Raw genomic sequence first — 16,689 nt, 5'->3', positions numbered from 1 at the left:
GGAGTGTAGCATAATGCCTGCCAAAACTAGGGTTGAGGTTTGCTGGAAATTTAATTAATTTGAAATTTAGGTTGGTTCTGAGTCAAATGGGAATCTTTCTTTCTTTCTTCATTTCTCTCCTGCAAACAGGAATATAGTCTCAGTGAGTAACTGCAAAAAGCACCAAGTTTCCAGTCCCTAAATGACCTGCTACTGGCAGGAAAAGGTTGTTAGTAGAAGAGCCTGCTGCATTAGCCCTTAAGTCACAAACTCTCAATTTTCAGCAGCCCACTTTGGACCAAAAACACGTCAGAAATCTGTGTGATCTGGTAGAATGCGGCACAATGTTCTGCACCAAAACTTTTTGGGGTTTTTATAGTATGTAGAACTATTCCTGTTCTGGTCTAATGGGAGAAGAAGTCAAGTCTTTCAAACTAGTTCTGAAACCATATAAATCTAAAGGTCTTGTATCTCAAAATAATCCATTTAATAATGTATGGAAGTACCATGTCACTATGATTTATCTTCCCTGATGAAGTAAAAGTGATTTCAGGACAGAAATCTATTTCTGAGGCAGGCACAAGTGCAGAAAAGATTTTGAAGCAGTGAGGTTTGGAGCATATTGGCCATTCTGAATTAGAATTTTGAACTCTAAAAGTAGGCAAGGCACCGTGTGCCTTACAGCTAGAACACTGCCACAGCAATGGCACAGTAAGTCATACTTTCTGTCTTGGGACAAATTATACAGTTATACTTCACTGTTATCACTGGAATCCTCCAGAGTCAGCTGGAGCTCCATCTCAGTGGCTTTAAATTTTGGACACTGCTCCTTTCCGTCAGTATATATGATAAAGCCTTTATCATAGTATCTATTACACAGTTCTTAGACTTTCTTGCTTTTTGAAGACCTGTTGGATGAAGTCATTTGCTCAAGAATGAAGAAATAAAAACACTGAACAGACAGTGGGTTTGATCAGATTTCAACAGCATTCAATTCAATCAAAATCATGTAATGACTGTATGTATACTGAGCACCACCAACATAGACAGAATCAACTACTTTTTTGTTCATTGTGACCCCAAGACTCTGTCTTTCAAGGTGCCAATGCACTACCTTTAGGCTACTAAGGAAGACAGATGTCCTAGGACTGACTCAGGCTAAAGCCCCAAATACAGGACTCAGCTGAGGTATGTGCTGTTAGAAGAGAACAGCTGTTCCATATGATGGGAAGTAGCAGGCAGGTTACTATCTCTGGAAAAGGCTGGTCCATCACAAAATTTCTTGTATGCTGTTCACCACCTTCAGTTCTGTTTTACTCTTTTGCACATAAAGCTCCAACAATATTCAGTGGAAATCTTCACAAACTGCGCACAGCGTATCTTTAGAAATGCTACAAGTGCATTCTCTGGAATTATGTTTGACTCAGCCTACATACCAGTGACACTTCCTAACATTCAAAGAGCTGCATTAATGACAACACTGGGGGATGATCATACACACAGTGTCTGTACTCACAGTTTTCACAGCGACTCCCAGTATAGCCAGCGAGACAGGCACACTTGTAAGTACCACTTTTGTCAAGAATGCACGTTCCATCGTGAAGACATGGAGAAGAAGAACACGCTATAAGACAGAAACATGAACATTCATGATGTCTCAATAGGATGGGGTTCTATCTTCCTTTGTTATGGTTATGGCTGGGAGTAAATTGCATGTTCTGGTAAAAAGTGAGAAAGATAAAATGAAATGGCCTAATGCTTGTTAAAAGCCTATTTACACTCACTGAAGAGGAGATCTGCTATGGATGGGAAGTTCTTTCCCTAGCATTTGTTGTTTATTCTTAACATTTTTCTCTGACTACTGTCCAAATGTGAGAAAGGTTTATGGAAGAAAAATAATTGACATCAAGCTCCAACAGTGTTTAGGCTTAGCCTAATTTAAAGAAGTATAATATCAACCTATATTTCTCCTGCCATTCATCTCAGAGTTAAAGGATGAGTTGCAGGATCCATAGTAGTTCTGTACTATTACATTTGAAGCATTTTCTCTGCTGCAGTCCAGAATGACAGATATCAGAACTGGCAGTTTTCCTTGAAAATTCTTCAGTTGAAGCATGATCTTTGAATGATATCCAGATGGCAAGTAACAAGAGATATATAGATGCCACATTTGGATTTCTCCAGAGGTTTCATATACTGATGTAACTGCAACTTGTGTCTATGTGGCCAGTGAATATCTCCCACATCTCTCTAAGGACTATGGTCTAACTAAGGACAGTAATTTATTCCTGAAGAGGATTATATATACGTGTCCAACTAACCTAAAAAATCTCAGGGTAGGAGAAGGAGAGCTTGTATGAACTGATAGCTGTAGTCACTAGTTTGAAGCCAGAGGGCTTTCAGCTTTGTCCTCATCCCAGCTTTTTTTCATAACTGTGAATGAATGAAGATAAGCATCAGATACCACCCTAGAAAATGCATGATACCCTAGAGAAATAGATATTTTTCCTTTTAAAGGAGTCCTGATTGCCCAGCTTCAAACACCATGGGACAATCCTACAAAACATTAAGGCTCCGATGTTGTGTCAAAGATCACTACATTATGGGTACAGAAAGTAGAGCGCTATTGAAATTCAACAGCAGGCTTTCATCTAAACAGATCCAACATATGTCTAATCCCTAGGAGATCCTGATGCCTCCCCATCTGGCCCTCCACCCTTCTCATATGAAGTCTGCTGAGTGTCTTCATATCACTCATGTCAATTACTGGCTTCCACTTGACAGTTGGCATGGGATGAGTGACAGAGATCAGGGACCTAACACCTGCTTCCAGATCAGGCAGCACAGCCGGCTGTATGGTCTCTTCCTTTAATAACTACACACTGAGCAACCTTTCTAAAGGGGAATAGAGGCTTTGAGCTTATTTTGTATTAATCAAAATCTTCCTGGCTGTTGAACCAGTGACCTCTGTGCAGCCAGTGTCACTGCTTCAGCAGCCTATGACTTACAAGTCAGCACAAAGCTCAGAGGAAGGGAAACAGAAAGGAAAGCACAAGCCACCTTTCCACTCTCTTCCATTACACCACTAAGGTGCTGGCAATGCCTGGTCACCTCCACATCCTGAAAGTGTTGCTGAAGCTCTCACCTGCACCATGGGCTATTGCTCTAGCAAACACTGTGCAACCTCTTCCTGAGACCTCAGCTTTCCACAAGGCTGTGCACAGAGGGGAAGCTCAGGGAAAATGCTGCACTTCGTAATGTGTTGCCAGAGCTTTCGATCTTGTGCTGCCCTTGCTCTCAATTCTACACTGCCCCATGCACGCTGTATTCTTCCCCAAAACTGTCCTGCTGGCCAGGTTAATGCTTCACACAAAGAGACGCTGAGAGTATTTTAAAAGCCTTTCACTGCAGTTACACATTAGGCCAGAACAGCCTCATAATAAAGCGAACAATGAGACCTCCTCACAAACTCTAAGAAGCCCTTTGCAACATGTTCTGTGTGGATTACCACACTTGCAACCACCCAGCCTCAGAATAATTACCACTAAAAATGGGGCGGAAATAAAGTGCTCAACAGTATTCGAATACCAAGTGTTCCCTGCTGGGTAGAGAAAACAGAATCAATTCAGCTTGTGCCATATGGAAAATGTTAGTTTCCTGAGTGTAGGCAGCCCTTATGCAACATAGCCCACACCACAGTCGTTTGTTCTATATCACCTCTCCTGCTGTAAGCCCAGGCAAACTATCAATAGCAAACTGCTGCAGCTACATTACTAACGGGTACGCTAAAGGTAACAGCTGAAGAACAGGGCAGTCTGCTTGCTTGGCAGAGGTGACATTTTTTTTTAATGATCCATACTGCACATGATGTTATGATGTGGAATATTGACAGCAACATTAGAAAACCATGACACTCAGGAATACCATAGGCATTGCATGCAGCAGTATGTACATTTCAGATCGCTAGTTACAACCCTGATCATTGGCAACAGCCGATCCACAGTAGGCTTGTATATTTATAAAAGGATTATACAAACTAAATAAACTTCCTGAGCCAGATGTACTCTGGACAACGTCATGAAATGTGGGTCATTGGGGTGTGCAGAAGGCAAGCTACGCTGAGTCATAAATCCTGCAGGGTTTTCCTATGGCAAAGCAATGCTCCCTGATTAGTCTTCTGTGCCAGAAGTACTGGGGATATATTTGACCAAAATTCCCTTCATAACTAAACAAGGGAAGTACAGAGTGAGCATGCATATGGGTTAAAATGCAGTGGCAAAATGAGGAGAAAGCTGCACTTTCTAAGCTATTTAGCAGCCCAAAAAAATAAATAAATAGAGAGAGCAATGCGGGGCACTCAAGCACTGAGTACTAACAAAAGCACTGGAATTCTAGAGCTCCCCTTCTGTCATTCATACCACTAAGTTCATCACAGAATGAGAAAGGTCTCTATTTTCTCTTTCTTGAAGAAAAGAATCTGCTCTTTGTACACGCTTTATTTGTAAAGCTCTAATGGTATGATACATGAGCCAACACCAGAGGCATGTCAGGGCATTTTCTCTGAAGTAATTAGGCTTTGCATCAGGTTTCTCCTGAGACAGTCACTCTGCTCCTGCACACAGCATCAAGCGGTTCCACAATTGCAAAGATATACATGCCCCTTTCTCTGTCTTCTTCTGTGTTCTTTGTTCTCAGATTCTCATAGAAAATTCCCACAAAAGAGCAGCCTTTCTGTGCTCACCAACATGCTTGCTCTTCACACAGGTAGAGGGCCTCCTCTTTGTTAGGAGAGCCTCACATTCACGTGCTATGTGATGGCTTTTGAACCTTCCCTGCGCTGACTTTGTGTAAGCTGCTGTAGGCAACACAGCATGAAAGTTTTTAATGAAGCAAAACAGGGAGAGAGATTAGTGACACTGAATTAATGAGACTGAGTGGCTTGTTCCACTTTTTGGATTATTTTACCTGTAATTTCTTCAAAGACAGCGTGAAATCCATCAAAGTTCTTGGATCCATCAGACTGGAAAAGGACATGGAGTGAAGACCCGGTGCTTCGAATGGGAGCTGGCCTTTCATTTCCACAGAATTTCTTAATTACTCGGCTGTCCAAATTGTCCCCATCACGTACCTCCACATAATCATACTGGCACATGTAATCAAACTCCAGGCTCAGCATGGAAAACCTTGGGGAATAAGGACACAAACACACTCAGGTCTCCTTCTCTTCTCCCCTGTGCACCCTGACTGATGTATTTGGAAGTCTGGTTTATGCCACCACCTCTGTGAATCAGCAGGTGCTGATAACACAAGGCCCTCTCCACTTCATCTCAGCTTTTGCATCATGATCCTTGGGAGCAACTTCACAGAAGTGCTCTATGAAGGTATTTAAGTGAAATCTAAATTGAAGTCATACAGTCTGTTCACACACATCAGGACCCTAACCAGATCACGATGTTAAAAATTCCATCCACAGTCAGATGCAGTAGGGGGTATATATTTTTTTTTCCTGGCTGTTTGCTAAAAATTGTTCTCTTTCCCCTATGTAGAGTCCTAAGTACTGAAAGTAATGATACCAAAGACCAAGGATCAAAAGCTGTTTACACTGAAAGCTGGCAATTCTGGGTACAATGAAAACTCAGAAAAGTGACAAAAGGAGAAAGAGACAGAAAAAGGGAATCTGGAACAGCACAGAACATTAGAAAGCAAAATGGTAGTAAACCCCTGATGTCTTGCATTTGCCCTTCTTTTAAAGATAGAAATAAGGGACAGCAGAAGAGAAATATTTAAAGCTTTTTCCCACAACGTCTGTCTTTCCTAGCTTTGATCCAGCCACTGCACAAGGCTCTCGTTCATTAACAGCAACGTTATATGCTGCTGTTTGAGTTCAGAAGGGCACAGGGCCAAAGCATGCCACCAGAATATGAATGAGAAGCAGAATGAGAAACACCAAGGGATTCTGAAGAATAAGCAAACGCTAGGGATGCCTGGCCTAGGCCTGGTACAGAGGAAAAGAATTAGAAGGTCTGGGCCTGGGAAAAGGCCATGTTACTAAATGAAGATCATTTTATAAATGAAGCTCGTAATAGTCTCAATCTTCTTGAGAACTCCTAGCTCCATATACCATAGTATTTAGGATTAGGTCAAACCTCCTACACTGCCTTTTCCAGTGTGGGTCTAGTGTTTTGGAAAGACTGCATTTTCACACCAAAGAGATGAGCCAAAATTTGGATCTACTGCCAGAGATCTCACAGTCTGAAGAGGTAAAAAAATAGTAGAGCCTATTTCCTGCTCTTCTCTTTTGCAGACTCAGGCCATAACAAAGCTCCTGCATTATGTGTAATTACCTTTTTTTGTCAACTCATGAGGCCTTTTCACTCAGTCACCTTTGTTCAGACCATGCAGTTGGTTTTAAGGCATCAGGAGTACAGTACACAAAGAGAAACAGATGAGCAGTTGTAGGGTGCAATGTAAATGGAGCAGAGCCCCTCATTTTTTAAATAATCTGGTGGAATTTAAAATAAGGGAAAAAAAAAAAAAAAAGACACCTGCTTTTAATATGCTTAAGAGATTTATTCAGCTTAGCTTTGTATAAAATGCACGTGTTGGAAGGCTGAATTCTAGTTCTGTCAGGTTTGCCGGAGATGTCCTCACAGGCATCTGGTTGTACACTACATCTTCATCGCGTTCTTTCACTAGCAGGTCAAATCCCAGGGACCTCCCCATTATGGAAGTTACAAAGCAATACAAATTAACCCACTTGTAACAGAAATGCTAAGTGCCTGAAGCAGTAATTGAGCACCTGGTGGGAAGGCAGGGCCAACCCAAGGAGCTCAGGTGTACACAATGCACCTGAGTGACTGGAAGGTGTGGAGCCAGGATCCACCCCTTCCCAGACCTCATTTAAGGGTTGGCAGTGGAGGTGAGGGTGTTTTGCTGGAGATCTCTGCCCACCTAAGATTTTCTGAAAGTAAGCAATTTTTTTTTTCCCCCTCTGTTTTTGTATCTACAGTTGCTGCATTTGGGCTTGTTCTCATTTGCTTCAGCCAAAGACTTTGCCACCCTTCTATTACTGCTGTACTTTCTATCATGTTATAGAATTGCACCATTCATCCTTGTAACACTTATCAGGCTATGGTTTATTCTGACTCAATCCTAAAGATATTTACTGGTTCTCTGAGCTGTTACATTTCTGATTAAAATTAAGTATGTGTGTAAGTATACCAGGAATGTTTCTGGGATGTCTGCCATGTAATGAGAGAAAGGACTAGGATGACAACATTAACTCTCTGTGTAGTACTATGTACAGATGCAGAGGCAAACTCTGTCAGCAGTGCATTCCTGAACAAAGAATATCAAGAGTCATCACACAAGGTGAAGGCAAAGAATGAGAAAACTGTGTGTAGAATATTTTTTTAATCTGTTTTCTGTGCTTTAAAAAAAGAAAAAAAAAAAAAGAAAAAAAAAAAAGAAAAGAAAACAGAATGTGAAATGTGTAAGGCATAATTTTACTTAGCATAAAGAAAATATGCAGGATTGATGACATGAGATCCCAAGGTTCAGACTCAGAACTAGCAGGTCAAAAAGTCTAGATGACAAGACTCTTTAAGGAACCACAATGTAATTTGCTGTTTAAGTCAGCTGCAGTCTATGTAATGAATTTTACATCCCTTACCTGTAAAACTGTGATTATATCCTAATTCTATTGGCTATTATGAAGAATTTTAATTTAGTACTACTGGTCATCAGAGGCAAAACAGAATGAAAATTATTTTGTTACCAGTGATGCTGATTCAGTACCATGCTGGCTGTTAGAGCTCTGAGCAGTCAGCCCTCACAGAGGGAATCGGTACATTTATAGAGCAATGCAGCAGACACAAGGGTTTGTTGTGGATGGCAGGCCTAGGAAGATGATTCTAGAGGCCAACTCTTCTGTGTAGGTATGACTTAAAGGAGAAGTTTCCAGATAAATGTACCTTTCTTCCCCAGTAACTATCTGCTGAAGTACCAGTGACCAGTTTGAGGCCCACCTTGAAAACCTCAGCTTATTCTAAACACTCCAAGGTTTGCTTATGTGTGGCAGATATAGGGCTGTATGTCTGTTTGGCCTAGAGATTTCCTCCTTTGCTTTCTGCAGGAGTAAGCATGAACTTTCAAGACAGCTCCCAGTCTTTCCCTCAAAATTCATCCCAACTGCTGGGATCCCTTGGCATCCAGGCATCAAGCTTAGCTCAGGCTGAGCATGGGGCTTTATGCTTCTCCAAAACTATCTAGCTCAGATAAATGTAACTGCTGACATCAGAAGGTTGGTAGCTCAGGCTTCCCTCTTAGAGCCTTCTCCAGCTGGACTGTAACTATGCTACAGCAAGCTGATGCTGAGTATTTTTAACTGTGGGCATTATAGACATGAGGAGAAAGAGACAGGCATTTACTGGAGGGTGCCTCTCATAACAAACACATTTCTTCATTTTCTGGTAATAGTAAGGGTAGAAGCAAAATGCACAGACCACGAGCAACAAGTTCACCTTCCTAACACTTGCGGGTGGTCCTCAAGGTTTAATAAGGTCTTATTTTTCCAGATACTTAATACGTTATCTTACTTTACAGCATTCCACTACAGCATGTCATGGCAAGCACTCCAGCTTGTTCTAGTGCTCTTTATTGAAGTAGCCTTTTTTTCCCTTCCTAGTACACTGCACCTGTTGTCATTGGCTGTCATCTCTTTACCCAAAGATGGGTGCATCCACCAGTAACATCCATGAACAGGATCCATTTCTACTCTCACACCTATCCCCACAGAACTAAAGGCAGGCTGACAGCTGTAGTTGCTGAAGAGCTTTTTAGCTGAAGAACTTTACAATTGATAAAATCTCATATAACAATTTAAAAATACTGGATTGGCATCTCCCATAACCTCTGCTGCATATATTACACGCCTAGCCAACAATGTATTTTGAAGACAAAGTTGCTATAGCTCATACTTAACTGAGACCCAAGCTAAGTTGTGTTATGATGCCAAACTCTTCCACATTGCTTCCCTGAATCTCTCCGTGCCTGAAGAATTATGTGCTACATAATTCTCCAGCCAAGAGGCTCCAGCACTAACCAGGCAATAATTACAGCTGCTCATAATTACACAATAGGCTTGCATTTGCAAGTCTGAAGAAAAGGGTATTAGTGTTGGAGTGCCACAAGCTCTTCATTTCTGTTCAATTTATTTATCTTCCTCTTATTAAATATTAAGTCTCTTTAAGTATATAGGAAGAAATATGTTTATGTATCTTGCATAGTTTCTTTGCCTGGGCTCCAAAGCTGGTGAAATATTGATGCGAAGGCTTTAGCTACTGTTTTTATTATATTAGCTGGTGGGTTTTGAATGTGATCTCCTGCCAAGCTTCCTGCTGTGTTTGTGAGCTCCCTGCCATGCACAGATGAAAACAGTATTAATTACCCTAAAAGAGGCTTTCCTACACTAGGAAAGATACCTGATCAAGAATGTAAGCTGAAGTCATTTGGGAAGAGTTAACAGGACAAAGACTGCAAAGGCTAGAGCAGCAATACCTTGCGGAAGAACTGGTCACATCTCCAGACATATGAATGGTAAAAGGAACAGCAGAGGCTGGTAGAAGACAGGGCAGGTAAAATGAATGTAAGAAAATTAAGAAAGGAGAAAATGCAGGCTAAATGTGAGACAGGTACCAACAGCAATTCTCTGCTGTCATAAGACAAAATGTTCCTACAGCTTTTCTACAAAGAATGTTTTAGGTCAGCCTGGAGCACACTTGAGAAAGTACTGGATGTTTATGTGTCAAGGTGTTGAAGAGATCTAGAGAGATACGTTGTGCCCAGTATCTGAGAAGCTCTCCTCAGCTGTCCTACCTGGGAACAGAAGGCAAAGCACTGACAACATATGCAGTGGCTGCCCATCACAAGCTAGGCCAGGTCTAAGCTGAAGTTGCCAGATGTGTAGTGGTGGTGCCCCAGGGTGAATGCCTCATTACTGACCTGTAACCAGTACTGGCTGAAAGCCATTATGACCTACCTTAATTCAATGTTAAATCCAGATTGAACATGGATAGTCCATTCACATCGTGCGTTCAGCGGGTAACTCTCCAGCAAAATCTGACCTCTAGGAGCCCGATAAACCTGTCCACACCCTGGGCAGCAAAAGAAGAAAAAAGGCTGTCTGAGGAATCTTCAGATTACGCTTGAAGAAAATACAAGTGGGAACTACATTGGAATGAACAGATAGGGTGGCTTAGGAAGATACCGCTTTCTCATAAGGCAGTAACTAAAATAACAGAACAGCCACACAAAGGTTATAAGGAGTCATGATTCTACTAGAAGTACTGTCTACATTGAGACCAACTCAAGAAAAGTTTTACTTTCTTGCTTCTCCCTGCTTTGCAAAGCAGCTCTATGATACTATTTCTTACAGCACTTCCCTCATTCAGACTTAGCCCATCTCCAGCTCACAAAACTTCTGATAGATCTTCTGTCAACCTGCATAAACACTGAAGCTGAGGAAACTGGTGGAACATTGCCAAAGGCATAATGAACACTTGAATTAGTTCAAGTGAGTTTAAAAAAAAACACAACAAGGAGTTCTTGCATCCAAAATCGTAGTTTCAAGTCCTTCACAAGGAGACGTTTGGAGGTAGAAGAGTTGATCTGTTCCTAAAGGAGGCATCTATTTGCTGTCGGGATTCACCACATCATCCTCACATGTTGGATGCTGGCATGCTGATGGATACATGAAATCACCCGGACTTCACCTCGCTGTAGCGTATGTATAACATGCAGCCCTCAGCCCTTCTCTGAGGTTCATTCCTATCCTTCCTGTCCTCCTCTGTCAGTGTCACTCAGCTTTATACCATAAAATCTACCCCAGTGCCCACCAGCAACTGAACAGGACAAAGTATTCCAGTCACTTCTGCCCAGCCTAAGGAAACCATTAGAAGAAAAGGACCTGAACAAACAAGCAGACAAGGTCACATATGGAGGAAGCGATCTTCATGGCTATCCTGCATCTGCCCCAGGCAGCAGTCCAGGGATAGCTGTTCTAATTCCTCATCTTGGATGCTGAATGTTTGTATCCCAAAGAGTTCTTTCACCTTATGTAACCTCTCCCTTTCCCCAGCTATAAAATATGGCTAACAGAATTTTCCTCTGTGGAAGAAGGAAAGTTGTTTAGTAAATTCTGCAGAGCCTTCTGTGATGAAAGTGCTAGCAAAATGCACAGTTAAATGATTACACACCACGCAGAGCTCATTTCTCAGCTTCTGCTTTCCCAACTACATTTTTCGAATGGAGTCTTGCACACAGCTACATTCTCCAGTAAACCTTCTGTTGCTTTGCTGGGGATGAGACTGTAAATGTGAGCAAGAAACTGTAACTGAATCTAATAGCTCAGCTGAAGCAAGGGATCCTGATAATCCACACTGCAAGTAACCAGATAAATGACCCAACAGGTCTCCACGGCAAGTCCCTCACTTTGTTTTAGCTCCTTCGTTCAACATAGAACCCTGCCCTCTCCATTTATTTCCAAAAAGGAACATATTTTTAACCAATAATGCAGGACCGATATTCCCTATAGGATTGGTGGGTTTAATGCTTGCCCCAGGGCCTGTGTTTCCTATAGGATAAGAGGGAGACGGTGACCTGATTTGCTGAAGTAGCAAGCATCTGCAGCTCCCACTGATCTTAGTGCCTGGAAATCAGTCCTGCTGCATCTCATCTATGGGGAGACGTGAAAACTGAGGGTCAATTGCTCCTCTTTCTTAAGAGTTAGTTGCTCAAATGAAATACCCTTTGTTCATTTACCCTCGGTTACCCCTAATTAGGCAGGACCCAAGGAAAGCAAAATCCTTCTCGGAGCTGTTCCTCCCAAGTGTTTCATCCTCCTCTGTGGCTTGCTTCGTTCCTTGTGTAAAAAGCAAGGATTAATGACTGTGCCTAGCAGCCGCATTACAATTCAGCAAGGCCGGCAGGATCTGTTGTGGTGCACATGATAATGCTTCTTCCCACAGCAAGGAACGGGGCCTTGTGCTGCCGCTGGCTCCTGCCTCAAAAACAACCTGGGACAAAGCTGTTAGAAAGCTTCAGATGGTTTGACAGAGGGCTTGGATCACCTCAAAGAAAGTTTCCCTTTTGCCCCAAGGGCCTTTTGAGTTTGCTGTGCCTTTAGCAAAGGAAAGCCAAAGAATTGCTGCACAGAGATACTTGTGTGCAAGGCATACTAAATGTGCTTTTCTGTTTGCAGTGGTACAGCCTGAACTCTCTGAAGGAAACAGGCTTGGCCAGTGAAGCAGGTGGTCCAGAGGCCAAAGAGGGAACCATTCAGTGACTTTCTCCAAAAGAACATTCTCAGGTTTTCTACCACCCTCCTCTGCACAAAGCACCTGTGACCAGATCTGTGCTCCTGTATCTCCAGCCCTTCTCCCAGAGGTTAAGATGACTCCCCAGACCAACAGTTCGATCATCTGTTGCTCAGGAGTCCCTTTCTCTTCCCATTCTGAATTTGCAGGAGTCCTGGAAAGCTCTCAAGAATAATTTACATCCTAAACACAAACGCTGGCAAATGCTGCCTCATTTACAAAAAAATAATCCACTTTGGCAGGCTGTCAACATCCTTGTTCCGTTCCTGTTCCTGAAAAAAAGGCAGCTTTCAGGGCTGCAGTGAGATTTCCTCTGAGGCTTGTTACTAACAGAAAACAAAACAACTCAAGAGACCTCCAAGTTCCTGCCCATAAAGACCCGTGGGTCTGCGGAGGAAGAGGTCCTGAGGAGACCTCCGGTAAGAGCCCACTACCTGCTGTTCTTCTGCCACAGCATCAGCGTGGGGTTCCTGCAAAGGTCAGGTGGGCTAAGTGGAGAATGGCAGCAGAAATGCTTCTGGTCTTCACAGACAGGCTGACAGGTAGCTGCCACTGGCACACCTGGTTGCTACCTGATGCTTATGGCTGGCTGGTGTTACAGGAGACGTGTCACGTTCAGAGTCTCTAAAACTACAGTTACTGCTGCCACAGGGACCACCACCTTCAGACAGCATTCAGAGGAAAGATGTTGGGTAACACTCCTTCCTTCTGTGCTCTAGTGGACAATGTCTTCTTGAAAATCTGACCTTGAGTGTACAGTGTAGAGGAAAGGGTCCAGACAGAGGTTGATTTTTCCTCTGTTTTTAGATTCTGACGTGTCTTTTAAGGGGTGACAGTCCAACCTACTACCCAGACCCACTAGGAAATGTCCTAGTACCTGACTGTCTCCACTCGGTGCACTGTTATTTCCTAGTAACGCTCTCTTGGACTCCTCTATACCATTTTTCTTTTCACCGAACAGCCTGATCTCCTTTTGCTGTACCTCATCCATGCCCACACACCGTACCAGCACATGTACAAAGGGCACAGCCCCACTGCCGAGCCCGCGGTTCTCCAGCCGCCTCATCACACCTGCCAGCCGCCAGGATCCGCTCCCACCACCGCACCTCGGCACTGCGACCGTCTCCCCGCCATCGCTCCCAACCCACGCCCGTCCCCCCTCCCGCAGCACCCCGCAGGCGAGGAGGAGCGCACCGTGCAGCGCTCCTGCGGGGCGCCTGGCGCCACCAAGCGGCCGCCTCGCGGTACTGCAGCAAAGGGACCGGGGGTCGCCTGAAGGGAAATGGCGAGCGGTGCAGTGTGTGGGGGGGGTCCTTTCAATGCCTACTCCGCCGCTTCCCCGGGCACGGCACGGCTCGCCCTTCGGGTAGCGAGGGGACAGGGCGAGAGGAGAGCCCGTGTACAGCGGAGCCCACCCACTTCGCTTCGGCCGAGCGTGGAGCACTCAGAGCCGGGAGCGGAGCACGAGGCAGGGGGCGATGCTGCGCGTCACCGCGAGGGGGAGGCAGAGGGCCGCGCTACCGGGGAGGGCCGGCTTGGGCACGGCCGGCTTCCCGGGGTCGGGGAGATCCCTGACGGCAGCCCCAGAGTTATCTGCAGTTGTGGAAGTGTGTTGTGACCACGGGCTGTCCTGTCTGCCCCTCTCTGTGTGGAAGAAACAGCAGCAATATCTTCCCACCACATCCTGACACTGAAGTACTCAGAACCATCCAGACAAGCCCATCTTCTTGGTGTCACACTACAGCCCTCAAAGGAGAAATCCAGAGGAAAAACAGTCTGTCCGAGTTCTGCAAAACTTCAGCTTGCTAAAACCTCGTAACAGTCTGAAGTGCAAGACTGCATTTGCTTTAATACACAAGCAGTCAGAAATACACTGTAGACCACCAATGTATTCAGGATTAAATGAACCAACGATTCTTTCTTGACTGCTTTCAGCTGCTTGGGAGCTTTAGAATCATCCCAGAGCAAAAGGGCCTTTAACGCTGCAACAGAAATGCCAAGTCAGGGCCTGAAGCAGTGATTGAGCACTTGGTGGAAAGAAAGGGCCAACCCAGGGGAAATCAGGTGCGTGCAATGCAATACACCTGAGTGACCAGGAGGGGTGAAACCAGGATCCACCCCTTCCCTGACATCATTTAAGAGTGGGCAGTGGACGTGATGGCGTTTTGCTGGAGATTCCTGCCTTCCTGAGATCTTCTAAGAGTAAGCAGTGTTTCTTCTTCTGTTTTTGTATCTATGGTTGCTTGTGTTTGGGCTTGTTCTTGGTTGCTGTTGCGTAGGATTGATTATGCTACCCCATTATTACTATTGTACTATCCATCACATTATGGCATTACGAAAGCACAATCAGAAATCATAGGAACCCATAGGAAATTGGTAAAGGAAATGCTTGTCTCCAGTTATTTATGAAATTCATTACTAAAAGATACCATTGGGACCAACAGCTTAGCAAAATCCACTCCGGCGGGGCTGAAACAAAACCCTTCAGCCATACTAGCAGGGCCTGGAAAACCCTGTGTTTTCAGGTGATGCCTTGAAGTGTGCTGGAGGTGCAAGGAAAGGAGAGTGCTTGGACTTCTGGGGGCTGGATCTGCAGCCCAGAGGTTGAGAGAGGACAGAGGAGAAGCTCTGTGATGTAACTGCTGCCCTGTAAATGTTTATGCATTGCTTAAGTTCTCTGGAGAACCAGTCATGCTGACATTATGTCTAAGAAATGCAGAGACCAGGAGATTTTCAGAATCACAGTAGTTAAAGTAAAACAAGACAGAAATTTAGCAGAGTTGTAAACTCCCATGACTTGGGGCCCAGGCCAATCTCCAGCCGGCAGTCCTGGGGAGGGAACTTTTCTCTGCTATAGGGAAAATTGCACATCTGCTCAGTGCCTACTGCTGCTGCACTTTACAAAGGTCATGGTACCAACCAGCTGGAAGGGCGCAGCATGGCTCTGGATCTATCTCACTGCATCTTATCCCTGACTTGCCTCTGCTCACACAGGACACTTACTCATGCAGTCCCCTCCATACCAGCCAGCTCTGCACTCTGCGCAGTAGATCCCTTTGATGTAGAAGTCATCGAGTGTTCCTCCCCAGGAGCCGTTACGGCATGACTTGCAGTTCTCAAAAATGGTGCAGCCTGAAAGGAGAGACGCTGTGTCAGAGGAAAGCCCGGGTGAATTGCCCCGAGAGGAACAGTTGTACTCTGTTCCACACAATAAATGCCAACAGCATCAGTGACTGCTGTGGTGCTGACAGCTTCCCAGCTGTGAACCATACCCAGCCTCCACCCCAAAACCTTAGACAGCTTAGACTTTGAGATCTGGAGCCAAGCTCTTTGACTGGCCTGAGCCTCTAAATCTTATTGCTTCAGCTACAAATGCACCTTGGGTGTCTGAATGTTCATGCTGGGCTCAGCCCCAGTGGTTTCAGTGTCTTCTGATAATAGCCCTGTTTCCTGCTTTCCCTTTTTTCTCTGCTCTCTCCTTACTAATCAGACTTCTGATCATCCCTCCCTTCTCACCTTGGCGATACACTTCATCCCAGAGCACCTATGAGACATTTCTGGTGGGGAGCCAGCTGTGACATCACTCTTTGATACCTGCCAAGCCTCCCTGAGAAGTTCTGAGCAAGGTTAGCACTTCTGGTAGAAGAGTTCCTGGTAGGAGATGCTACCTGCTGCTTAGAGTGCCTGGCCAAGTGCCCATTGCCCTCATTGCTCAGCAGCTGTCTTTACAAGACCACAGTGTGACAGTATCATACCTGGGTGTATCAAGCAGGAATCACATTCATTCTCCTCATTCCTGCAGCAGGGAATGGTGTAACCCACTTTTTCTTTCCGTCCTGGGCAGACACACTCGATTTGGTCGTACTCGCAGCACTCCCGGCACATGATGTTCCACTCTGCCCCAGGGCAGTTCTCATTGATCACTGTGTACTCTGCAAGTGGGGAAAGAGAGGAAGGATAGAGGGGGCAGGGGAAAAAAATCTGTTATCTGGTAAGGACTAAGAGAATCTGTTACTCAGCAATTTGTCAGCTCATGCATGGCAAGAGGTTGTCCCAGGAACAGGAAACTGCAAACTGCTTGGTAACATGGCCAGAACACCAACTTGGTTTGGGTGTCTAAAGGACCCACAGGCAGTTTTATAGGGTCAGACAGAGTAAGCATATACAGAAAGGTAAGGAATACGTTCACTTCATTCTTTTCTCTTTAAGGCCTTCCCTTCACATCTGCATTAAGAAAAATAATTATTGAAAAATAGAAGGGATTAGACCACATGAGAAACTCTTCTTCTTCAAATCTAAGGCCTGACTTACAGCTCTGTGTGCACGTAGGTTATTT

The 16,689-nt window shown here is 44.4% G+C and overlaps 1 protein-coding gene across 1 annotated transcript in view; it reads right to left on the bottom strand.

Moving 5' to 3' along the window:
* Positions 1 to 16,689, bottom strand: part of PAMR1 (peptidase domain containing associated with muscle regeneration 1) — a 49,805-nt gene that overhangs the window by 22,826 nt on the left and 10,290 nt on the right. The window contains exons 2-6 of the mRNA XM_072338163.1: positions 16,109 to 16,285; positions 15,357 to 15,485; positions 10,019 to 10,133; positions 4,945 to 5,162; positions 1,496 to 1,603 (exon numbers count right to left, since the gene is read on the bottom strand). Coding sequence (XP_072194264.1) covers positions 1,496 to 1,603; positions 4,945 to 5,162; positions 10,019 to 10,133; positions 15,357 to 15,485; positions 16,109 to 16,285 — 747 coding nt within the window. The remainder of the gene's footprint in view (positions 1 to 1,495; positions 1,604 to 4,944; positions 5,163 to 10,018; positions 10,134 to 15,356; positions 15,486 to 16,108; positions 16,286 to 16,689) is intronic.

The sequence above is a fragment of the Excalfactoria chinensis genome, chromosome 5, assembly GCF_039878825.1.
Source record: "Excalfactoria chinensis isolate bCotChi1 chromosome 5, bCotChi1.hap2, whole genome shotgun sequence".
Classification (NCBI taxonomy): Eukaryota; Metazoa; Chordata; class Aves; order Galliformes; family Phasianidae; genus Excalfactoria; species Excalfactoria chinensis.
Note: the sequence above shows the minus strand (reverse complement) of the source record. Positions and strands in the feature narration are given on the sequence as shown.